Source organism: Podarcis tiliguerta (assembly GCF_965153285.1).
Source record: "Podarcis tiliguerta genome assembly, chromosome: 3".
Lineage (NCBI taxonomy): Eukaryota > Metazoa > Chordata > Lepidosauria > Squamata > Lacertidae > Podarcis > Podarcis tiliguerta.
Genome location: NC_139536.1, coordinates 6,195,785 through 6,220,982, shown reverse-complemented (window position 1 = coordinate 6,220,982; position 25,198 = coordinate 6,195,785). Strand labels below are relative to the sequence as shown.

The window sequence follows — 25,198 nt, the reverse complement described above, 5'->3', positions numbered from 1 at the left end:
CCTTCTGTTTCCCTCCCCTTATGGTTTTGATCTATGGGCTACTTTTAAAATGAGGCTGCATTTTAAATTGCATTTTAACTTGTATTTTAAATTGTGTTTTTTTCCCCTTTTATGTTTTTACTGAAATTTTATTGGTGTTAGTTGCCCTGAGCTCGGCTCTGGCTGGGGAGGGTGGGGTATAAATAATAATAATAATAATAATAATAATAATAATAATAATAATAATGACACCCCACTAATTCAATGTCTCCTCCCTACCCCTCACTCAGGAGATTTGGCTAGCACCAACTACAATGTTGTCATGCCATACAGGGACGAGATATATTTGCAACATGCCAAGTTTTAAGGTGCTGCAAGTTTGTTGCTTCTGCCTGTTTGAAAACATGATTTCCTATTCACTTTTTAATTTCGTTACATGTACCTCTCACATTTCCTCCAAGGTGCTCAAGGTCTCCCGCTCCCCATTTTACCTTCACACCTGAGAGGTAGTTTAGGACTAGGAGTTAAGGTAGAGGTTAGGAATGGCTTGAGGTCCTCCAGAATAGCGATTGTGGAATCCAACCTTTCTCTCCCAGGTTCAGACACATCGGAACCACATCAAAATGCTGAGTCTCCTTAGTTTATTTCACTCCCAATTTCTTCCTGGGACTGGATGTTGTGGTGTGTTTGTGTGTTTGTGTGCGGGCTGGATTTCTTGAGCAATCTGGTAACCTTCTTATTGCTAACAAAGTCTCCTGGGATTAGAACCCTACCCTCACGGCCTAGGACCCTTGTAACTACGGGACCGCCTCTCCCGGTATGCCCCACGGAGAGCCTCAAGGTCCATAAATAGCAACACCCTAGTGGTCCCGGGCCCTAAGGAAGTTAGATTAGCTTCAACCAGAGCCAGGGCCTTTTCAACTCTGGCTCCGGCCTGGTGGAACGCTCTGCCTCATGAGACCAGGGCCCTGCAGGATCTGATTTCTTTCTGCAGGGCCTGTAAGACAGAGTTGTTCCGCCTGGCCTTTGGCTTGGAGCCAATTTGATTCCCTCCCCCTCTTTCTTTTTTCATTTTCCTTTCTCCTCCTGTGATGAGGCTGCATTTTAATATTTTAATGTTTCAATATTTTAATGTTGTATTTTAATCTTGTTTTTAAGTTGTATTCTTTCAACTTGTTTTTATTATTGCTTGTTAGCCACCCTGAGCCCGGCCTTGGCTGGGGAGGGCGGGGTATAAATAAAAAAGTATTATTATTATTATTATTATTATTATTATTATTATTATTATTACCTTGTCAAATCATTTTAATTCATTTCAACAAAATCTCTAAAGTTAAAGGAGAGAGGAAAAAACATGGCATCTTTAGCAGCAGATTAAAAATCGCCCTATGGCCTCAACGAAGTGTTTAGCTGCTTGCATCCTTACAGGGAAAGAAACTCTTCACTTTCCCTTTGTATCCTAAATCAAGCAGGAAGCTTGCTTTTTTTCAGCCTGGAGCTACCGGATCAGGGCCCCACCCACAGACTGCTGGGTCTTTAGCAGCCTCAAGGCAAGGCATGTTCAAGTTCAGCACCTCTGCATTTAAAAGAACTAACATATGCATATAAAAATACCTTTGAAACCTCATAGCACTGAATCAGGTTTTCCCCCAAACCAACAACTGAATAGCATTATTTGTAAGTGATAAAATGTGAAGATTTTTATGGTTAAAGTAAGCATGATTTTTTAAAAAAATGGTTAGAAATTATGATATATGTAAACTGCTAAAGATGAGGTAAAATGAAAATCAGATAGGGGGGACTTGGGGAAGCCCAACGAACAATGTTTAGAAAAAATAAGGATAAGACAAGAATTTGTTTGTATTGTTTGTTTTTCTGTTTGTGTTGTCTATTTGTGTTATAAAATGAATAATTTTTTTTTGGGAGGCGGGAACACAAAACCAACAACTGAAGGAAAGGCATTCTCTCTGAAATCAGCATCATTCAGATTTTTGTTTTTACTTAGCAATACAGATGGATCCAGAACTTTTTTTAAAAAAGAATTAGCTCTGTTTATATTTTCTTAAAGTGGAATGTACGATGTTCCCATTTCTTTTCCTAGAGTAGCCTTTTAATTACTATTCATGGTTAAGTTAACTCACACTCAGGGAAAAGAAAGATATTTTTTTACCGTCCTCATTTTCAGAGATAACGTCTTTCAAATAACCAAGCAGTAGAATATTCAGAGTTCACCTAAATGTATGAGCAGGAAATAGCAGTCAGCAGTAAGGATCACGATTGCTAAGAACTGGGGAACAGAGAGGACATATGAATGCTTTGATAAAAGTTTGGTCTATAGTAAAAATGACTTATTATAAAAGCACACACATAAATCAGCCCAACAAGTTCACAGAAAGATGGGCATTCATCGTAATGCTTTGGAACAAGAAGTTTAGCAACAAAGCACAACTTTGTGCAGCCTTCCATTTCAAAGAATCAAAGAATCTCAGAGTTGGAAGGGACCCCGAGGATCATCTAGTCCAACCCTAGCAATGCAGGAATAAGAAGCTGTCCCTTATACAGATCAAGCCTGCAACCTTGGAGTTATCAGCACCACACTCTAACCAACACAAACGCCATTAGCGTTTGTGAACAGATGCTTTCATTTGCTTCACCTTATTTGTTTGCATCTACAATTTTGCCGTTAAGCATAAAAATATTATTTCAAAACACCCTCTTCTCCAGATAAATTTTTCAGTTTGTTAATTGGTTAGATGTCGGTCAGTTCAAAATCAGCATACTCGAAACCTGCTTAGCAATGTAGCTTTTTTCTCTTTCTTTCTAGAAAGACCCTAACTAAAGAATCTGAGAATCCTCTGGGAAAACAATCTCTCAAAGGACCTGTTAATCACATTTTACCATTGTACTCTTGAGCGTGTATTAACTTATGGTCTGTGTGTGTGGTTTGGGAGCTGCACTGTCAGGGAAAAAGCAATGCTGTCCAGGGTTGTAAAGACTACAGAGAGAATAATTGGGTGCACTCTTCCCACCTTGGATCAAATCTATGCTTCCAGGTGCCATAAGAAAGCTGCAGAGATAGCGCAGGATAGTGCGCACCCCGGAAATGATCTCTTTCAGCTTCTGCCTTCTGGAAGAAGGTACAGGGTTATAAAGACTAGGACTAGCCACCTGAGAAACAGTTTCTATCCAAATGCGATTTTGGTTTTAAACGCAGTGTAAGGTAGTCTCTATGTGAGTATATTGTATTCAGTTATGGGGTATCAAGAGTTTTTAGGGGCTAACCAGGCTGGGATAGCTGGGATAGCAGGCTTGTGGGTTTTTGAATGTCTGATGTAGATTTTTTCAATTTCGTTCTTCTGTATGGGACAATGACAATAAAGATTATTGTATCGTATCGTAAGGTAACAGAGAGAGCGGATCTTACCTAGGTTGGGGTGTCTAGTCCCTCCTGGGGTCCCCCGGTTCTGGAGGTTATGGAGCATGGGGTTGTCGAAAGGCGAGGAAGTCCAAGTGGCCCCCAGCTCCGGGGCCATGTAGCTCGCTGGGTAGGGGCTGGAGTAAGATCCACTGAAACTGCGGGCGTATTGTTCCCTGCTGTTGGCCGTGATGCTGAGAGGGTTGCTGTACGTGGCCCCCTCTCTGGAGGTGGTGGTCGGGATGGGGGAGCCAGCGGCGAAGGAGAACCTGGGCGAGACGGACGGGTGCGTCGAGCCGGGGTTATACGAGGCGCTTTCGGCTCCGGGCTGAGTCCAGATGGAGTGGCCGGAGGGGCTGCCTTGCTGCGATGAGGCGGACCCCTGGAGGTAAGGAAGGCTGGGAATCATGGTGCCGACTCTCGTGGTCGGGATGTAGACAGGGGAAGTGGCAGCCGCACCATGCATGAAGCCACCCGCCCCTTCGTAGGCCTGTGGGCAATGGTTGGCAGCCATGGCTAAGCTCTGGTACATCTCTGGAGGAGCAGGCGAGATCCAAGTGGGTTAGAGTGAGAGAGAGTCTACCTCCAAAATCAAGACAGGAGGTGACCCTGCCGTTCCCAATCAGGTCCAGGATGAGAGGATAGGGTGGGGAAGCAGTTTTACGGGTCCTAACAGGTCCTAACCTTCAAGGTGGTTCCAGGCATCAGGGCCAGCAGTGGCTTCCGTGGTCTAGCATCCTTCTCTCCCTTCTGGGCCTGGTTCACACCTATAAAGGAAGGGGAGACAGAATGAGACATGCAGGTAAAGTGTGGGTAGGGGGGGAGAGAAAGAGGGAGAGAAAAGGTGGTTCAAAAAGGCTCCCCTCCCCACTTAAGTATAGTAAGGTATAATAAACTTAGGGAAGGTGAGAGACAGTTAGAAGGCACCACCATGTGTAATTAAAGAAGATATAATTTGGATGATTAGCAGAGAGGCTGAAGGAAGTCTAAAAATGGAAAAAAAATTATAGAAGTTGTAATGTGGTGCGATTTGTATTTTCTTTTGATGGAAAATTAATAAAATATAATTATATATATAAAAAAAGAAGGCACCACCAGAACAGCCAAACCTTTGTCCCTGGGGGTATAAAGGTAAATGGACCCCTGACCATTAGGTCCAGTCGTGGCCGACTCTGGGGTTGCGGCGCTCATCTCGCTTTATTGGCCGAGGCAGCCGGCGTGCAGCTTCCGGGTCATGTAGCCAGCATGACCAAGCCACTTCTGGCAAACCAAAGCTTCCCGCTGGAGTGGTACCTATTTATCTACTTTTACTTTGACGTGCTTTCGAACTGCTAGGTGGGCAGGAACTGGGACCGAGCAAGGGGAGCTCACCCCCGTCCTGGGGATTTGAACCTCCGACCTTCTGATCTGCAAGTGCTAGGCTCTGTGGTTTAACCCACAGTGCCACCCCATCCCACTTAAGGCAGGTATAATAAACTTAGGGAAGGTGAGAGACGGTCAGAGGGCATCACCAGCACAGCCAAACCTTTGTCCCTGGGGGTATAGATGCTGCTAATTGGACCAAGTCTGGCTGTTTGATCTGAAATCACATCACAGCAGTAGGCTGTCCTTTTGGGAAAGGGAGTGAAAATAATAAAGGATTGAAACTGGAGCCTAGAGTTAGGTAGGTTAGGAATGGCTTGAGGTCCTCCAGAATAAGAATAAGGTTGTGGAATCCAACCTTTGTCTTTGGTGGGGTGGCAAGAAAACGGAAAAAGTTGTTTTGGGGGGAGGCAGGCAGCGGAAAGCGGGTGAGCAAAGGTATAAGACGGTTTGCACACAGAAAGATGGGAGTCAGAGAGGTCCCGGTGTGCTGTGACATAGGTGTATACTTTTCCTGGAAGGATAAAATTGTAGAGTTGAGAGGGTACCCCAAGGGTCATCTAGTCCAACCCTTCGAGGGAGGAATCGCCGCTCTGTGAACCAGAGCTCCGTTTGAGGCTGACCTCAACACAGAAATGGGACGTCTGGAAACTGTGCGCATGCTCAGGGATGAAAATGCCACAGGCCACAATTCCTCCCAGGTTCATGACTTCTGTGCGTGCTCAGAGGGCGAGGAATGTTCATTACAGAGCTATTCCTTGCAGCCTTGAACAACACCCCTCTCCGCTTGTCAAAATACACATTTGTGCACACATCAAAAGGCAGCTGTAATGAGTCATGATTTCCTCCTTTGCAGATCTGCCAGTTCTGCCCAACCACACTTAAAGAGAAGCTTACTAGCTGCTTTGCTTCTCAATATTCTCTGGTTGGCCTCTGTTATTTTCTCCTACCAATAGGGAACCTATGTAAGGACTCTATATGGGCTCTTGGATACCCCATAAGGGAAAAGGGCATATTTTTATTTACAACAGAGGCAAGCAGTAGGACCCATGTGGGATGTGCATACTGCAAGGGGAGGTATAATTGTGTGCAAGAGCACTGCAACACATGCATGGAACCCATGTGTGACCCCCATCTACAATGCATGTACATCTACATGTTCAAAACAGCAGCAGGAAATGCAGGACAGGCTAACTAACATGAATTGCTTGTCCTTCTGTTGACGCAGGAGAATATGAAGGTCTTGTTTTCCTGTTGTTCTTCACCTTCATGTCCTTCATCCTCACCACAACCCTGCGAGGTGGATTAAACAGAAAGGGTGCAATCGTCACCCAGTGAGCTTCGTGGCTGTGGGGAATTTGAACCCAGAGTCTCCCCAGCCTAAGTGTAATCACAACTCTAACCACTGTGCCACAATGTCTCTCCAGGGCCTTTGGAAGCCTGCCCCGCAACACAAAAAAACCAGTCCCCTTCAGCAATCTGCATTTTGCATGCGGGCACCTAGGGAGCGAGGGATGCGGGTGGCGCTGTGGGTTAAACCACAGAGCCTAGGACTTGCCGATCAGAAGGTCGGCGGTTCGAATCCCTGTGACGGGGTGAGCTCCCGTTGCTCGGTCCCTGCTCCTGCCAACCTAGCAGTTCGAAAGCACGTCAAAGTGCAAGTAGATAAATAGGTACCACTCCGGCAGGAAGGTAAACAGCATTTCTGTGCGTTGCTCTGGTTCGCCAGAAGCGGCTTAGTCCTGCTGGCCACATGACCCGGAAGCTGTATGCCGGCTCCGTCGGCCAATAAAGCGAGATGAGCGCTGCAACCCCATAGTTGGCCATGACTGGACCTAATGGTCCAGTCTTTACTTTACCTTTACCAAGGGAGCGAGGCCACCTCTACTCCCTTCTCAAATGGTCTCCTCAACACATAATGCCTGAAACAGAGAGGACTAGAATCTTCTAAAGGGCAGAAGCTGATGGGGTCACTGAAAAGGATTGCATGGACAACCCATTAGGAGACACAGGAACTAGCAACCTACTTCGAACACAAACACAATCTGCTTTCCACGCTAGGGCTGACTCTTGCGCAAGGCGATGGGCCGGCAACCTTTGGGCATGTGCAAAGTGTCACCCCCCTGACTGCTGAACAATCACTGCCTGGCTCTCCAGCTCCCCACCCCCACCGTCTAAGCACGTGGACTTTGATAGCCTGACTCCCAAGGACTGCAAGATCCAGTCCCTGAAACCTCTCTGAAAAACCTCTTTCCCAAAGAGACGGGTCAGCGTTCATGTCTAAAAATGAGCTTTTCTCAAAAATACACTGAATTCGATTTGAATTTAGAGACCGGTTCCGTCGCCGCCCTCCCCAGTCTCTCTCTCCTGCCAATCGGCTCCAAAGGAGATTCTCGTGGAAATGAAACGTAAACGGAATTTAGGGGATTTTTATTTTTACGGATAAGGGTGCTTCTCTTTGAAATCGGATCATACGCGGTCTCAGCTCCCCCCGCAAAAAAAAAATGTTCCCAGAATGCCCGCTGTTTTTGCGCCATGGTGAAGCGAACAATCCCTCTCTTTCCAGATTTTCCAGGTTAATACGAATTAACACTCCCCCCCGCTTCCCACTCCTCATTCTCCGTAGGTGAAACCGAATTCAAGCGTCGCGAAGATTCTTCCCCAATTGATCTCCTGCTGCTCAATAACTGCAGAAATAAACTTAAGTGGGGAAAGCTTTTTTTTTCTTTTTGAAAAGTAACTTGAAATTGATACAAGCACTGTCTGTACGAAACGCCCGCAGCATTTGTTCAAAGTTTTAGCCGTTTCTGTTCCAGATTTATTAAGCAGATAATTAGAAATCGGCTGCCAGCTTTCCTTTAAAAAAACTAAAAACCCCCACACTTTTTCCTTTTAAAAAAATAAATCATACCCTTACATTGATTCACTCATGAATCGGATTGATCTAATATATTTTAGCAATCTCCTCCAGAAAATGTTTGTAGAACTAAACTCTTCAAAATAATGAATATTTTCTGACGACGCAGGAGCAAATCTGAATTGCAACGTGCACAAATAAAAAAATCTGTGGACGGCGATAGTGCAATTACGCACAAAATAATGTGGTTTAAGGCATAACCTTCAGCGTTGCCTTGCAGCCTTGAGAAGCGTAAAGTTGTGATCACACAAAATAGCATGACGAGCAGGAAACACGGACACGCTCAGGCCAACTTTGAACACTTCAAAACTGAAAGCAGGAGGTCGACTTAAAACTTCCTAGCAAACGAATGCGTGTCCCAGTACATTATTCCCAGCAGGGTTTTAAAAAGGTGCTTTTGCAATTCTGAAATTCAATTAACTCCAACCCAGATGTAAATAAAAGAAACCCCCACTTTATATGTAGATGCAAATAGCTGGCAGAAGAAAAAGTGAGTTGGGTTGAAAACTTTGCAATATTTAAAGGTGTCTGTATGGGGGGGGGGGGGGGGGAGATAATCCAAATAGGATAAACATACTAGAAATATTTGGAATGTTTTTTGTTTTTTTAATCTATCCTTACAGGGGGGGGGGTTTCCCCCATCGTTTCCATCTCCCTCTTTTAAGAACGGAATGTTTTTATTATTACATTTTACGAAGGAGATTTGAACGTGGGGAATAAGCGGGGGTTTATTCACTCACTTGGCCCCCTGCTTTACTTGGAAATACTGCAAGAGCGATTTACTCGGAACGAAACCCTCTTTTTACGCGGAAATCATAGTAAAAATAAGAATACTGAATCAGATCCTCTGAGTGGCTCCGTGCCGCCCTCAAAAGGGGTTTTTAACTTCCGCGCTTAAAATCAGATATTTGTTGCTCCTTGCTTTTAAAAAGCGATCACAAAAAGACAGAAACTGTTTAGGAAATAATAATTAACTATTTTTATTTTTTTTACAGAGCAGTGCCTTAGTGGGGAAGAAAGAAATAGTAGCTCTACATTTGAAACCGCACATTTTTTAAAAAGAAAATGTTTCTTATTGCCGCCCCCCCCCCAAAAAAAACCCTGTTTGAGAAGCGAGAGGGGGATGAAAATCCTCCCCGTTCAATGAGAATCTCGATCAGCAAACCTGGGGTTTACAAAGTAGCCAATGATGATCTAAGGCCGCTTGGATATTTTATTGCGAACAGTTTAGAAGTTTTATTGCACTCGAGCGGCATATAGGTTTTGTTACACAAATCTTTTAAATAAATAAGTAAATAAATAAATAAAAATAGTAGCAAGTAGCTAAAAAGAAGGCAAATAAGGAAGACTTTCAAAACAGCAAGGAGACCTGGGAGAATATTAGAAGAATAGCAATAATAATTCCTATTACGCACAGTTCAGCCCCATCGATTTCTACACGACATCTATCAATCCAGCTGAGCTCGGAGTTTAAAAGTTTTCACGTTTGACTGAACCAATCCTGCACCAAACCACTACTAACCTTAAGAGGGGGATAACTAGAGGTATAGGAGATTTGCGCAAAAAAGAGATAAAATCCTGCCGAAACTAGCGCGATGGGATTATTTATAAAAATTGGGTAGGATTTAAGAAGTTTAATTTTTCACTTTTCTAAAATGGTACCCTCGTTGCGTTTCCCGTCGCTGATTTCTTCTCCTCTCTCTCTTTTTAAGCGAAAATAATGTCTGCTTTGTGGGAAGCAAGGGAATGATATAAAAATAAAGCGAACGGAGATCTAGGGATCTGGCGAGGAGGAGAAGAAGGAGCGAGAGAGAACGAGAAGGGGAGAAATGAAACTGGAAAGGAGAAAGAAAGAGAACGTGGAAGCTGGGGGGTCGTGGAATCCTCGCAGCGCGATCCTAAGCTCGTTTTACTCGCCTCGTTGGGTTCAGCAATCCTCAATCCCGGGGAATCCTGCATGGAGAAGGTTACTGTTTCAGCTAGGAAAGGAAAGGCCGGGTTGGCTGCGGAGAGGGAGAGACTGGAGAAAAAATATATCGGAACCTATCCAAAGTGGATCCTGCGCAAAGAGGGAGCGACATTTGCTGCCCTAAGAATCCAGCGTCAGACGAAGCGAAAGACGACCAGATTTTCCCGATCCGCGAACATTTAATATATCCAAAGAGCAGCCTTTCCCTCAAAGAATTTTGGGCACCGTAGTTTCCTCCTCGCAGTGTGACAATTGCCAGTAGCCCATCCTAAACTACAGAGCCCAGAATTCTTTGAGGGTGAGGAATGTTCTTTGGGCGTCCTTCCACTGCGATTCCTGCGTGGCAGAAGGTAGACTAGATGGCACTTGGAGATCCCTTTCCACTCTACAGGTCTACGGTTCTATAAAGGTCCAGTACGCGCGCGCGCAAAATATATATACAGTATCTGGGAATATATCTGGCGAGGAGAAAGCGGTGGTAGCGGCGAGCAAGGGGGAAAAAATAAAGAAAAATGGTGAGAGGTCTGCAAGAGAGAGATAGAGATCCAACCGACCTGCTTTCTTCCGTCTCCGTTTGCCTGCTCCGAGTCGGGCTCTCTTCCCCGCGAAGCCGGTTCCACTCCGGAGCAGCGCCGGGGCGCAGCCTGCCGTGCTAACGCCCGCGCTCCGGGGGCCAGGGAGCCTTGATCACGCTGGTCACCCAGCTGAGAAAGCCCGCAAGTGGCCCGCGGGAGGCTCCTGGCCCGTCTCTGCAGGCTGCCTGCCTCGGGCGGCCGCAGGAGCAACACGCCTCGCTCCTGCCGGAGAGGAGAGAGAGAGAGAGAGAGAGAGAGAGTGAGAGAGGCAAAGGCGTCAGGCGCCTCCGGCCCAGCCCCCTCGGCCAGGACCTCAAGCAGAGCTCCTGCTGACGCTTTCCACCTCTTCCCTCCTCCTCCTCCAGTCCTCCCCCTCCTCTTTCCCCACTTTCTTGCCTCCTGGCCTCGCCACACCATAGGAACACACAGGGAGTTGCTTTCCCATGACTCAGACCATTGGTCCAGCCAGCTCAGTAGCGTTTACACGGGCCGGCAGCGGCAGCGGCAGCGGCAGCAGCTTTGCAGGGTTTCAGGCAAGGAGGAGGCACCCTGCTAGCGTCGCAGCCACGGAACAGCTGGCACGTTTGCAAAGCCAAGCAGGGTCTGCTCAGGTTTCACATTGGATGGGGCACATCGGGTTGAGAGGGGGTTGGACTAGATGACCGCCGGGGTCCCTTCCAACTTTAGGATTCTGTGATTCCCAGCCCTGCCTGGAAATGCCATTGGGAACTGAACCTGGCAACTTCTGCTCCTCCACTTTCCCAAAAGATGCGTTTTCGACGTGGGAGTGTATCTGCTGTGCAACTGAGCCAATCTTCATTCCTTTGGGGGCAGGGGATGGAAACTGTGTGTATGTGTAGATAGATAGATAGATGGATAGATAGATAGATTAGATAGATAGATAGATAGATGGACAGGCATTAGGGCCAATATTATTAGGTAATACAGTATAGCACCCTGAACAAGGACAAAATTCCTCCGCTCCCCCACCTAAATATTACTTATTTTCACAAGAATTCCTTTTGGTACAGTTGCTTTTTTTAATGGATATTCTCATTAGCTCCCTGAATAAATAAAGGTCTTCTTATTATTGTTGCTGGCACCTGTCTGTCTTGGCAGAGACCATTACGGGAGAGGCATGCTTTGTTGCAGACAGAGGTGTCCCATAGTGGTTTATTCCCAATAATAATAATAATAATAATTTTAATTTATACCCTGCCCTCCCCAACCAAGACCGGGCTCAGGGTGGCTAACACCTGACATAAAAACAAATTGATTGAAATACAACTGAAAAACAAGATTAAAATACAACATTAAAACATTAAAATACTGCCTCATTTCAATGGAAGCACAAATCAAAAACTTTTGGGGGGATGAAAACGTCAAGTCTTCGCCAAGGCTAACTCTACACTCTTCCCAGTGCTCATTCTTCTGCTGGTCACTATTATGGATGAGTAACCTTACTGGTTGTCTCCAGGCTTTGTGGCATTCCCACACAGCCGGGCCAGCAAGTCCTTGGGGATCCCGAAATTTTCCATTCTGTGGACATGACCCAGCCAGGATAGATATTGCTGAGACAGGAGTGGGAACGTGCTGTGAGTGTGGACCTCAAAAGGATATTGTGGCATTGGGAAAGATCCAGAAAAGGGCAACTGAAATGATCCAGAGGTGGAACTTCCTTTAAGAGATCGCCCAAAGTCCTTGAGCTTTCCTTTGGAGATCAGCCAGAGTTGTAAGCTGAGCTTTTGGGAGGAACATCTCCAGAACTTGCTTAGCTAGCTTTTTGTAGGAAGGACAGCGCCTGTGATGGCCTGGGACTCTGGCTCGGACTCGGAACCAGATCCTTTGCCTCAGGCATCATCTGAACCAAGTCTGGGACCTGACCCTGAAGAGTCCCAGTCTGCACAGGTTTCCCTGCAACAAACACCAGCTGGGCCAAGTCAGGGGCCTGAGCCTGCCCTGGCTCCAGATGCGAGGATGACCTCGTTGCCTCCAGCTGGGCCATCATTTACAGCTGCTCCACTACTGGTTGGGTCAGGGGAGGCTGAGGCTGCCTCTGGATCTAGTAACCCACTAATGTCTCCTGAGCTGGAGACTGAGGTCTGAGAGAAGGAGAGACACCAAACTGGGAGGGGTGGCTAACACCCCAGAGGACAGGATCACACTTCAAAATGACCTTGACAGATTAGAGAACTGGGCAAAAACAAAGAAGATGAACTTTAACAGGGAGAAAAAGTATTGCACTTGGGCAAAAAAAACGAGAGGCACAAATACAAGATGGGTGGCACCTGGCTTGAGAGCAGTACATGTGTAAAGGATCTAGGAGTCTTGGTTGACCACAAACTTGACATGAGCCAACAGTGTGACGCGGCAGCTAAAAAATCCAATGCGATTCTGGGCTGCATCAATAGGAGTATAGCATCTAGATCAAGGGAAGTAAGAGTGCCACTGTATTCTGCTCTGGTCAGACCTCACCTGGAGTACTGTGTCCAGTTCTGGGCACCACAGTTCAAGAAGGACACTGACAAACTGGAACGTGTCCAGAGGAGGGCAACCAAAATGGTCAAAGGCCTGGAAACGATGCCTTATGAGGAACGGCTAAGGGAGCTGGGCATGTTTAGCCTGGAGAAGAGGAGGTTAAGGGGTGATATGATAGCCATGTTCAAATATATAAAAGGATGTCACATAGAGGAGGGAGAAAGGTTGTTTTCTGCTGCTCCAGAGGAGCGGACACGGAGCAATGGATCCAAACTACAAGAAAGAAGATTCCACCTAAACATTAGGAAGAACTTCCTGACAGTAAGAGCTGTTCGACAGTGGAATTTGCTGCCAAGGAGTGTGGTGGAGTCTCCTTCTTTGGAGGTCTTTAAGCAGAGGCTTGACAACCATATGTCAGGAGTGCTCTGATGGTGTTTCCTGCTTGGCAGGGGGTTGGACTCGATGGCCCTTGTGGTCTCTTCCAACTCTATGATTCTATGATTCTATGAGTACTCGCAGGAGGAGTGCTCGCCTTCAGGCTAAACAGGGAGCTGAGTGGCTGGGGGATCAGGACTGGCCGTTACCCTGACAAAGATAAAAGGCTGTCGGACCCCGCCCCAGGTTGTGGAAACAACATTGCTGTATGCCAGACCCTGCCTGTGATTCTGTACCTGTTCTTGCCTGGTTTCCTGCCTCGTGTCCTTCCTTGGCCCTGTCCGATCGACTCCTAGCAGAACCTCTGGATTCTGGACCGGTCCTGGACTGCATTTCACGGGTTACCCCCGGGCCCAGCACAGCGCTTGTGCCATCTTGAGATCCCCCCCCCCCGTGCCACCCTGCAAACCCCCGGTTTGCCCCTCCCACCTTGTCCCTGCCTTTCTATGCTACTGAACTCATGAAAGCTCGATGCTGGGAAATTCAGGACAGATAAAAGGAAGTCCTTTTCTTCATACAGCGCATAGTTAAGCTATGGAACTCACTTCTACAGGAGGCAGTGTTGGTCACCAAGCTAGATGGCTTTTATAGAAGGTTAGGCAAATTCATGGTGGCGCTGTGGGTTAAACCATAGAGCCTAGGGCTTGCCAATCAGAAGGTCGGTGGTTTGAATCCCCGCGACGGGGTGAGCTCCCATTGCTCAGTCCCAGCTCCTGCCAACCTAGCAGTTCGAAAGCACGTCAAAGTGCAAGTAGATAAATAGGTACTGCTTTGGCGGGAAGGTAAAGGGCGTTTCCGTGCGCTGCTCTGGTTCGCCAGAAGTGGCTTAGTCATGCTGGCCACATGACCCGGAAGCTGTACATCAGCTCCCTTGGCCAATAAAGTGAGATGAGTGCGCAACCCCAGAGTCGTCCGTGACTGGACCTAATGGTCAGGGGCCCCTTTACCTTTACAGGGATGGCTACTAGCGTAGAAGCCAACTTCTAGGGGCTGAGGTCCCTCCACCCACCCCGTAAAATATTTGAGGGTGCTGGGGTCCCCCAAAAGTTGATGGTCATCATTGCCATTCAAATACTGTGTCTTGTGACTGATTATGCAGGGCAGGGTTATGAAATACATAAAAATTAAAAAGCCTGATTGGCAAACCTGGATCAGACCTTATTTCATCCGGACTGATATCCAGAGCTTAATCCACACAAAAAAAATATTTAAAGTTTTCAGTGAGGAACTGAAAGAAAAGAAAGAAAGCAACTAACAAAGAAAGCTTGAAATTGTGATCCAATATGGGTGTGAAAGTAATACAGCTATTTGAACAAATGCAAGATTATGAACAAGTCATTATACTGTTTATAAATGGATTCCAAACGTTGTTATATTTATCCATGCACATTCTGCGCCTAAAAGCAATCCATTTGTTTCTGAAGAAACCAGAGGCCTTTCTCCTGGGCATGGTCAGCCAATTGGTGTTAAAGAAAGATAGAACCTTTTTTATGTATGCCACAACAGCAGCAAGAATACTTATTGCAAAGTACTGGAAGACACAATAACTACCCACTCTGGAAGAATGGCAGATGAAGGCAATGGACTACATGGAAATGGCGGAAATGACTGGCAGAATCCGAGACCAGGGAGAAGAGTCGATGGAAGAAGATTGGGAAAAATTTAAAGTATATTTACAGAAATATTGCAAAATTAATGAATGCTAGAAGTATATTGGAATGAAGTTATATGGTTTTAGCAGAAGGGTTATTAAGAATTATATGAATATTAAGTGTTAATGTGTTAAATTGGAAAATTGAAAGTTAAATTGTGTTAAGATAAATTATGGAACAAAAATTGAAGAAGAGGGAAAGGATTTGTTGAACTAGATAATTTGTACTAGAATACAAAAAAGGGAGGTGTGAGGAAGTCAAGGAAATAAGCTAATGAAAGATTGGGATATAAAAATTTGGATGTGTGTTTTTGTTTTCTTTACTTATGTTGTATTGCTGTATTGTTTTTTTTCTTTTGTATTGTCGATGTACTGTTTGTTGAATTCATGTATTTTTTTGTCATTGCTTTTCTTTTTATAATTATAAAATATTTAATAAAAATTTTATTTTTTTAAAAAAGCAATCCATTTGTATGTTGCAAGAGCTGTCATGTCTTCTAGCCATTGATGGAAGGGGGCCATGGTATTCTCGTAGAATCAATAGAGTTGGAAGGGACCACGAAGGTCATCTAGTCCAACCCCTGCAGTGCAGGAATTTTTTTGGCCAGTGTGGGGCTCAAACCAACAATCCTGAGATCAAATGCCTCATGTTGTACTGACTGAGCTATACGTTTCCAATGAATCGACATCAGTTATTTTTTAAGGGCAGAGGAAGTCCGTCTACGTGGACACAAGTCTTCAGAAATCCCATTAACTTGCACTGAGGAACCAAAATAGCCATAATTTTCTTGTCCATGAGATTTGCAGACTTGCCAGCCTAGCCTCCTACTTGGGATTGAAATATGCTTGGATGTCGAGAGTGGATTTCATGCTTTTTATTCAGCTCATAGTGGTGAGGAGGAATGGAAGTTCCCCCAGAATGTCTGCTTTATATACATTAGTTACACAATGGGCCCCACATGATTGGCTATTTCCGGGATTCACCTGTAGGCCAATCAGGTTGCGGATTCACGTCCACCTGGAGCTGGATTGGGTGGCTCCTGTGGACCAATCAGACTGCCACATTCTGGACCCTATTGTTCTAGGACCAATCAGACCACTGCCTTTTGGATCCTATTCAACTCAGTACATAACAGAGGTTTAGCCCTGCTAACTTGCAGACAGGAGTTTGGCATTTTGGCAGCTAAGTAAAGGTAAAGGTACCCCTGCCCGTACGGGCCAGTCTTGCCAGACTCTAGGGTTGTGCGCTCATCTCACTCTAGAGGCTGGGAGCCAGCGCTGTCCGGAGACACTTCCGGGTCACGTGGCCAGCGTGACAAGCTGCATCTGGCGAGCCAGCGCAGCACACAGAACGCCGTTTACCTTCCCGCTGGTAAGCGGTCCCTATTTATCTACTTGCACCCGGGGGGTGCTTTCGAACTGCTAGGTTGGCAGGTGCTGGGACCGAGCAACGGGAGCGCACCCCGCCGCGGGGATTCGAACCGCCGACCTTTCGATCGGCAAGTCCTAGGCGCTGAGGTTTAACCCACAGCGCCACCCGCGTCCACTTTGGCAATTAAAGTGGCATATAAATTAAATTTTTTAAAAATGGAGACAGAATGTATTAAGATAGCAACTTTCCTTTATTTATTTATTTTTTAAAAAAACCAGTATATGAAAACCAGCAGTAAGGAAATGATAAATCATGGTTGCCCAGAACCAAGGGCTGCTTTTTCCTGTTATCAATATTGAAGGCTGCATAATAATGGATGATATCCCTCCCTCCCCCCCCCCTTTTAATGCAGCAATATTGCTCTCTTATTACCCTATTAACCTTTAGACCCTTCTGTCTGCCTGACGTATAATCACATGCACAGGTCCAACCAAGGACGACAGAGAACAGCCTCAGGGCACGTGATACCAATCCCTTGCTGAAGCAAAGTGGGGGGCTGAGGGGTCATGGCCTGGATAAGAGACTGCTGAGGCGTAGAGCCCCATACCCCCACCCCCAATGACTCTGAACTTTGTCTGCTGGGATAGCAAAGATTGGTAGAGTTGGAAGAGTGCTGGAGGAGACTCTTGAGAGTCCCATGGACTGCAAGAAGATCAAACCTATCCATTCTGAAGGAAATTAGCCCTGAGTGCTCACTGGAAGGACAGATCCTGAAGCCGAGGCTCCAATACTTTGGCCACCTTATGAGAAGACTCCCTGGAAAAGACCCTGATGTTGGGAAAGATGGAGGGCACAAGGAGAAGGGGACGGCAGAGGACGAGATGGTTGGACAGTGTTGTCAAAGCTACCAGCATGAGTTTGACCAAACTGTGGGAGGCAGTGGAAGACAGGAGTGCCTGGCGTGCTCTGGTCCATGGGGTCATGAAGAGTCAGACATGACTAAACAACTAAACAACAACAGCAGAGTTGGAAGGGGGTGATCTAATCCAAGCCCCCTGCGATGCAGGAACCTCAACTAAAGCACCCATGACAAATGCAAACTCAATTCTCTGTGTGCTGGTTCTTAAGTAGCCCTAAAGGCATCATCCACACAGGGAGGGATAAGCAAGTTGGGGAGTGGAACCCCCAAATTTTGTAGAAGGACAACAGAATTAAGTAACTAAGCAGTCCAGCAAGGGTTAAGCCATGGGTAGGCAACCTAAGGCCCGGGGGCTGGATCCAGCCCAATTGCCGTCTAAATCCGTCCCACGGACGGTCCAGGAATCAGCATGTTTTTACATGAGTAGAATGTGTGCTTTTATTTATAATGCATCTCTGGGTTATTTGTGGGGCATAGGAATTCGTTCATTTTATTTTATTTTATTTTTTCAAAATATAGTCCAGCCCCCTCCCCAAGGTCTGAGGGACAGTGGACAGGCCCCCTGCTGAAAAAGTTTGCTGACCCCTGGGTTAAGCACTCGTTATGGGTGCAGAAGGCACTGACAGACAGCTGGAAGAGGGGAGAATGCAGAAAACCAGGAGTGGGGAGGTGGAATGAAATGGAGTGTCCTGGCTTGGGGACTCCATGCTGCAACATTCTTTTGCAGCTCCCAGTAGTTGTACAGTGGTACCTAGGGTTACAGATGCTTCAGGTTACAGACGTTTCAGGTTACAGACTCCACTAACACAGAAATAGTACCTCGGGTTAAGAACTTTGCTTCAGGATGAGAACAGAAATCGCGGTGCAGCGGCGGGGTGAGGCTCCATTACCTCTTAACCTGAGTGGTACCTCAGGTTAAGAACAGTTTCAGGTTAAGAACGCACCTCCAGAATGAATTAAGTTCTCAACCAGTGGTACCACTGCTGCAGCTCAAAAAATACAAAGGAGACTGCTCTGAAGAAAGGAGTAGCCTTTGTGTGATTTATGGGTCTGATTTGTCAATCCAGATCAGACCTGATTTGGACTGGACCCAATCTGTCCTGCGCCGGAACTGAATCCAGATCACAGTCTGGAAAATGCAAATCCTTGACATTCTTTGGGTAGCCCAAATGGCCAAAATGTTCTGTGAACCACCCTGAGATCTTTGGAAGAAGAGTGGTGTATACAGACAAACATATGAATACAATAAATTTGGGTCTATAGGATTGTGAATTTTGCAGATGTGCTAGTCCCTACATAAGGGATTAATCCTGTTGTTGTTGCTTTTTGACAGCTAGATCAAGGAATTTTCATGCTAACAACTTTAAACTTAAAAATGTTTCAAAATGGCCATAAAGTTTTGTTTCTGTTTTTTTTCATATGGGGCATGAAATTTGGAGCGATGGTAACCTCTCAGGTGTGTCACACTGCAGGCAAGTAGGTATAGGGGTTTTTGTTTTGGTGGCTATCCCCTTTTAATTTTTAAAATTAAAAAAGCCACAACTTTTTTTGTTGCTTCACCTAGGTGGATGGAATCTGGAGATGACAGGACCTCAAGAGTGTATTAACCCTGCCAGACTGAAAACAGGTAGCTCAAGAGAGTGTGTGTGTTAGACACTCTTCAAGGTTTCTCTTTTTCAAGTGTGAATAAAGACAGATGTGGAGAACAGCTGTAAATAAACCTAACCTAAAAAGAAGAGCCTTTTTTTGAAGTGCGGGCAAGAGGACTATTAAGACAACCAACTTAAAACAAGGGTGGGACTAGGATTGATTGGGAAACGAGGGAAACAAAAAGCTATATACTGGGAAGGAGACAAAAGACAAGCTAAACAAATGCCATCAAACTCTTTCCACAAGACAGAACTTACAAAAGAGTTCTGCATTTTAAGATTTCCCCATTTCTGCAACCCCCATGGCCTGTGAATGGAGAGGGTTGGGTCTCTTGATAGCTCTCTAGGCTACAGCTCTCATTAAGCAAAGTCCCTCTCCTCTCCTCCCCCTCTCCCTCTCTCCTTACCCTGGCATTCTCCTTATATAGTGTTGTAATTGCAACAGTTTGGAGACAGTCTGTCTGGGGTTTTTTAGAGATCATATTTATCTACGATGGGCACAAATCATTACACTCAATAGTGATCTGCAGTTGCCTTGGCCTGACCTGGACAAGGGCCCAAATTGGCCCAATTTGGTTTGGGATTTGGCTGAATCTGGTGCTCAGCCCTTATAAATGGCGTGTGTGTGGAATGGATGGGCAGAAGCAGCAACTCTGAGGAAGGAGGGAAGGTCATTCTCTCTCTCTTTCTATCTCTATCTCTCTCTGTCTCCAATTCATGTACAGTCCTTTATCAAAAGATCCCAGGGAGGTATACATCATAAGCCCAAGCAATGGGCTGGAGAAATTAAACGGGCTGGAAATGGTTCCTGAACCACATTTGAAAATCAGGATGGTTTGGGCGAATGGCCATAGCTCAATGGTACAGCTTCTGCTTTGCATGTAAAGGGTCCCAGGTTCAATCCCCGGTGTCTCCAGACAGGACTGGGGAAAACTTCTTGCCTGAAATCCAAATCCAAACCCTGAAGGGCTACTGCAAACCAGTGTAGACCAAACTGAGATTGATGGGTCAATGATCTGACCTATTATGTGCAATAATTCTTAGAGGTTGTTTTTTTAAAAACAATATGTGCACTTTGCGCATTATGCCCGAGGAGCCTGTCTGTTGCCACATCAGGTCTAGAACTGTCAGTTCAGGAGCACCTGAGGCCTAGGGGCAGGCCCTGGTGATGTCACGGGTTGGGTCTCCAGTGATTTCATGGGGGCGGAGGCAGCCCCTGGTGATGTCATTAAGCAAATCACATGAACCATTAGCCACAGGGAGGGTGGAGAGGAGACTCCCCAAAGGGTCTATGTAATAATTTGCAGCCGGAAGCTTGCAATCTGCATGCAGTTTTCTTTTAAAAAAAATTGTTAAGGTGCTCTCGCCCAGATTCAAACCCTCCCCCTGCCATCTGGAGCGCAGCAGGCAAGCCGAGAGTCCAGGTCAACCTTGAAGGTCTAGCAACCCTAATCAGGTCCTTCTCAAGCAATTCAGATTATCTCCTCTGGGAGGTACCCAAGTCCCTTTGTTGGGGGTAGGGGGTGGGTGCCTAGATCCTGGTTCTGATCTACCCATTGAGTAAGTCAAAATAATATATAATCCCATCACCATGGCACAGGCCATCCCTAGACCAAATGACGCCTTAGGATCCTAGCATCTTCAGTATCACCTCTTCCCCCTCTGTTTGTTCAGCAGCTGATGAATGCCCTCTATCCCAGCTTATTTTGCAACCGACACACAATTCTCATGGAGGATTGCTTACAAGTCTGTGGAATGGGCTCCAGAGCTGCAACAGTTTCTTCTAAGTAATAATAATAATAATTTATTACTTATACCCCGCCCATCTGGCTGGTTTTCCCCAGCCACTCTGGGCGGTTTCCAACAAAACACTAAAACGCAACAACCTATTAAACATTAAAAGCTTCCCTAAACAGGGCTGCCTTTAGATGTCTTCTAAAAGTCTGGTGGTTATTTTTCTCTTTGACATTCTCTGTTGGGAGGGCATTCCACAGGGTGGGTGCCACTACCGAGAAGGCCCTCTGCCTGGTTCCCTGTAACTAATAATCCTGTAATAAAAATCCTTTTAAAAATAGAATAAGAATGCTAATGCAATGCTGGCTTTGCATCTCCCATCTTTACAAGTGAATATGCACTGTTGGCTTCAGCTGTTGAGTGGAAGTTTCAGTAAATCATCTGTGATGGGGAAACCCTAAACTCCTGAGCCCAGCGCAGAATTAGCCTGCCCATAATTCTGGCCCCGATCTTGCCTCATTCTATACCGTTTTATCATTTATGCATTTCTACAAATCTTCTCAGTAGCTAACATATAAGGGCCTTTTCTGTGGCGGCCCCTAGGTTGTGGAGCACCCTCCCGAGAAAGGTTCGCCTGGCCCCTTCATTGTACAGATGCCAGCAAATGCCGAAGATGCACCTTTTTACCCTGACTTTGGACACTTGAGATTAAAATCATAGAAATAAGGTAGGTCCTAAGGAACATGCATGCATTGACCAGTCAAAAACAGTCAAAAACAGGTATTTAGCAATATTCAAAATGTGATTAAAATCAACAGTAGCCAAAAAGAACTAAAACACACCTGACTTCTACGTGCCTGGAGAGGCCTGCCTAAACAAAAGCTTTTAAAGTTTTTAATTATTGAAATTAATGGTTCCCTTCCACACTGCCTGGATGGTCACAGTGAGGTGCTGATAATGCCAAGGTTGCAGGTTTGATCCTTGTATGGGACAGCTGCATATTTCTGCATTGGAGGGGGTTGGACTAGATGATCATCAGGGTCCCTTCCAACTCTACAGTTCTATGATTTAATGCTTTCCTTCATTTTTGGTGTCAGGGACGCTGGTGGCGCTGTGGGTAAAACCTCAGCGCCTAGGACTTGCCGATCACATGGTCGGCGGTTCGAATCCCCGCGGCGGGGTGAGCTCCCGCCATTCGGTCCCAGCTCCTGCCCACCTAGCAGTTCGAAAGCACCCCTATGTGCAAGTAGTTAAATAGGGACCACTTTCTAGCGGGAAGGTAAACGGCGTTTCCATGTGCTGCGCTGGTGCAGGCTCGCCAGAGCAGCTTCGTCACGCTGACCACGTGACCCGGAAGTGTCTTCAGACAGCACTGGCCCCCGGCCTCTTATGCGAGATGGGCGCACAACCCCAGAGTCGGACACGACTGGCCCGTACGGGCAGGGGTACTTTTACCTTTTCATTTTTGGTGTACAAGTATCAGTACAGTATAAAACACATAACAAAGGAACAAGAGTTGCATCAAAACGTTATCTGCTTAGAAGACCACGATCCACCTAAACAAATCAACTGAAAGTAAATCACTCAGCTATAAAAAAGATTTATGTAGAAGTAAATTATTTAAGAAGACGGGGTCTCGAAGCTCATCAATACTGAAATCAAATGCAAACTGCGATCTAGCATGGGCTGCAGATATGATGCCTTCTTTTAGTTTATCTTTGATTTATTTCCTAACCTGAAACTAAACTGACCTGCTGTTTATGCGATTGTAAACAGGTCTTATGCTTCTCCACCCCCAACCCCCCCCCCCCCGTTTACAATTGTATTTAAGTGGATTGTTTGAATTGTATTAACATCTTGGGACCCTCAAGAGTCAATGAAATCCAATAAGGCTGTGGTTCTCAACACCCCCTATTACAGATTACTCGACAGCTGCTGAGAGTTTTGGAGAACCACCTAAAGACTTTTCCCTACCCATTGTAGCAATTGTAATGTGCTGTGCTAGGTGCTGTATGATTTTAAATTGCATTTTTATCCCTTCCCTTGTCTCCTATAATGCATTTTATTGTATCTCAGTTTGAATCCCATAGAATAGAATTGAAACCACGTTTTCTTCACAGACATGCCCTGGACCACTTCCAAGTTCATGGACCACAGTTTGGTAACTTCTGCTATAAAGTTCAGGGTTCTAGGCTGGGCTACAACACCCTCCTTTACTTTGAGTAAGTTGCCACCGCTTGGTCTCAGTTTGCCCTCTCTGTGAAATGGGAACAATTGCATTCTTCGTAGGAGAAAGAATCACTGTGGTTCTAAAGCACGTTCATATCAGAGCTGTGACATTAATCATGGAGCTGCAGAATGCATTATCTATGACTTAATGGTGTCTGATCTGGCTCCAGCGCCAACATTTTGTTTTGCAATTGGAAGGGAGAGAATTAAATGTCTTATTTATTTATTTTTTTAATGGTGGTTTCTGCTCTTCCAGGAGGCAATAATTAATTTTTTCCAAGGAGAATATCGAGGCTTGCATAATATAGTGTTCAACGCAGCGTCTGGAAAAATTGCACGAGGTGATTACGGTGGTCGGCTTCTGTTGCGTATGAAGTTTAGCGCGGGTGTGTAAAAAAAAAAAGTGGGGGGGGGGGAGCTACAATCTTTTCGAGATAAACAGGCAGAGAGTAGAGAATCGGCTGTGAAATTGAGACAGACTCTTTAACAACAGCCAAGAAGAAGTATGGGAAAGTCTGCGATCGTCTCGAGGTCTAGCTTTAGGTTGAAGGAGGCAGAGATGAAGGCGCAAAATTACGCATATATATAATGTATATTTTTCGGAGCGCGGTGTCGAAAGACCGGCTGAATCTGTTTGAAACGTTGCAATGAGCAAAGCTTTTCTGACGCTCCAGGAAAATGGGTGAATTTCCTATAAACTGTAAGAGTAGTCTTTCATTTTCTTCGAAGGGAATCCTCCGTCCTCGCGGAACGCGGCTGTAAGAATATAAAACATATACACATACTCCGAAATAACAGGATGGTATTTTTGCTCTTAAGAAACCTAACGGCCTGATCCACCCATACTATATGCGTTTACTCGGAAGTTAACTTCATTCCACTGAGGATTTCTCGGTAGGGTTGCGCCAGGTTTGCCTGCCGTCGGATTACTCCGAAGTAAGTCCAGTTGATTTCTATGGGGGAGTCCCATGTTTACCCGGGAGTAGGATGCGTTGAAATCATTGGAACTCCCGAGTAAGGATTTATACGGTGTGATTGTAGTTTCTTATGGAATATTCAATAAGAAGAGGGGTTTTAAGAAAGAAAGAAAGAAAGAAAGAAATGAAAGAACGGCAAATCCATTGAATATGCTTTAATTCTATACATTGTAATAAGATAAAAACAAACTAGTCTTAATATATTTGATGAATATAAAGATACGTGGGAAAAATAGATTTTTAAATGCATTCGTTAAACAAACAAAGAAACAAACACACAGCCGTAGATATTTCATAAGGAAACCTCTCTATTATTATTATTGTTATTATTATTATTTATATACCGCCCTATACCCTGAGGTCTCAGAGCGGTTCACAGAACAAAATCAAAATATAAAACCACAAAATATATGATCAAAATAAAATCAATAACCAAATAACTCCCGTAAATGCAAATTTACCCCCGTAAATTCCGTGAATGCAGTGGAAAATAATGACTTTTTCGGTTTTTAGCCCTGCTGCTTAAAATTTATTCCAAAACTTCCTCGTTAGTAATTTGGTTTTTAAGGAAAAATGCTTCTTCCTTTAGAGGTAATATTTTTACAACATGACACACGCACGAAAGACGGAACAGTGTAAAATCTGCAGCGCTGGAGGTTTTGCCGCCTTTTGCAGAAGAAGGTTTCTCTTGACACCGAGAAAAATGAATTTGGACTTCGCCCAGTCTTGTGTAAAGAAGGGGGAAAATCTTACGGAAAAGCTGCGGGAAAGATATACACCGCGAGTTGATTTCTGCTGGGAAAGAAAAGAATCGAAGAAAGTTAAGCAGAGATAAGAAAAAGTGCCAATAAATTGAGATAGCACAAATTATGAAAAAGAAAGAAACGTTTGCTTGGAAGCAAATTCAATTGTTTTTATTGTATTTATTATTATTATTATTATTATTATTATTATTCCGCCTGTTATCTTAAAAAAAGTCTGCAAGCGATTTACATTTATAAACATAATCATAAATACATCATACAAGAAAAGAAAACAAGGGAAGTCATATAAAACATTAACATTTTTATATGTAAATTAAATGTGTTATATGGGACTTGCTTTCAAGTAAGATTGCATCCAGAGAAACTGCCAAGGGCGCAGTCTCACGTCTTCTGACTCCCAGCGCAAGCCGTGGGGCTTACTCCCGAGTAAACGTGGCCAAGATGGTGGGGCATGTTCTATTTATTTCAAGGGGGGGGGGAGGGGAAATATAAGCACCTGCTTAAACCTCTCCCGCCGAGATCAGTGGTACATTAAGCTTAGTAGAGAAATGGATTTGCAAAATCTGTATGTTTATTTGCAGGCGCGTTAATGGTGGTTGCTCGACATTTAAAAAAAAAAATAATCATAGTAAAAAGAGCGATATGTAAGTCATAAAATACTCTCATTGGAATCAATGGAGTTGTGTAACTTTAGTCCATCGGTTTCAAAAGGTCTACTCGGAGCATTACTGATATCACCGCACGGCAATTAAAAAAGAGTGTCCAGTCTGATG

At 45.0% G+C, this 25,198-nt stretch overlaps 2 protein-coding genes across 3 annotated transcripts in view; both read right to left on the bottom strand.

The window, feature by feature from the left end:
• GATA4 (GATA binding protein 4) overlaps positions 1–10,540 on the bottom strand; it is a 67,859-nt gene extending 57,319 nt beyond the window's left edge. Inside the window, exons 1-2 of the mRNA XM_083432734.1 lie at positions 10,197–10,540; positions 3,404–4,161 (exon numbers count right to left, since the gene is read on the bottom strand). Of these exons, the coding sequence (XP_083288860.1) occupies positions 3,404–3,926 (523 nt within the window). The 5' untranslated portion in view covers positions 3,927–4,161; positions 10,197–10,540. The remainder of the gene's footprint in view (positions 1–3,403; positions 4,162–10,196) is intronic.
• BLK (BLK proto-oncogene, Src family tyrosine kinase) overlaps positions 1–25,198 on the bottom strand; it is an 819,573-nt gene that overhangs the window by 690,029 nt on the left and 104,346 nt on the right. The window lies entirely within an intron of this gene.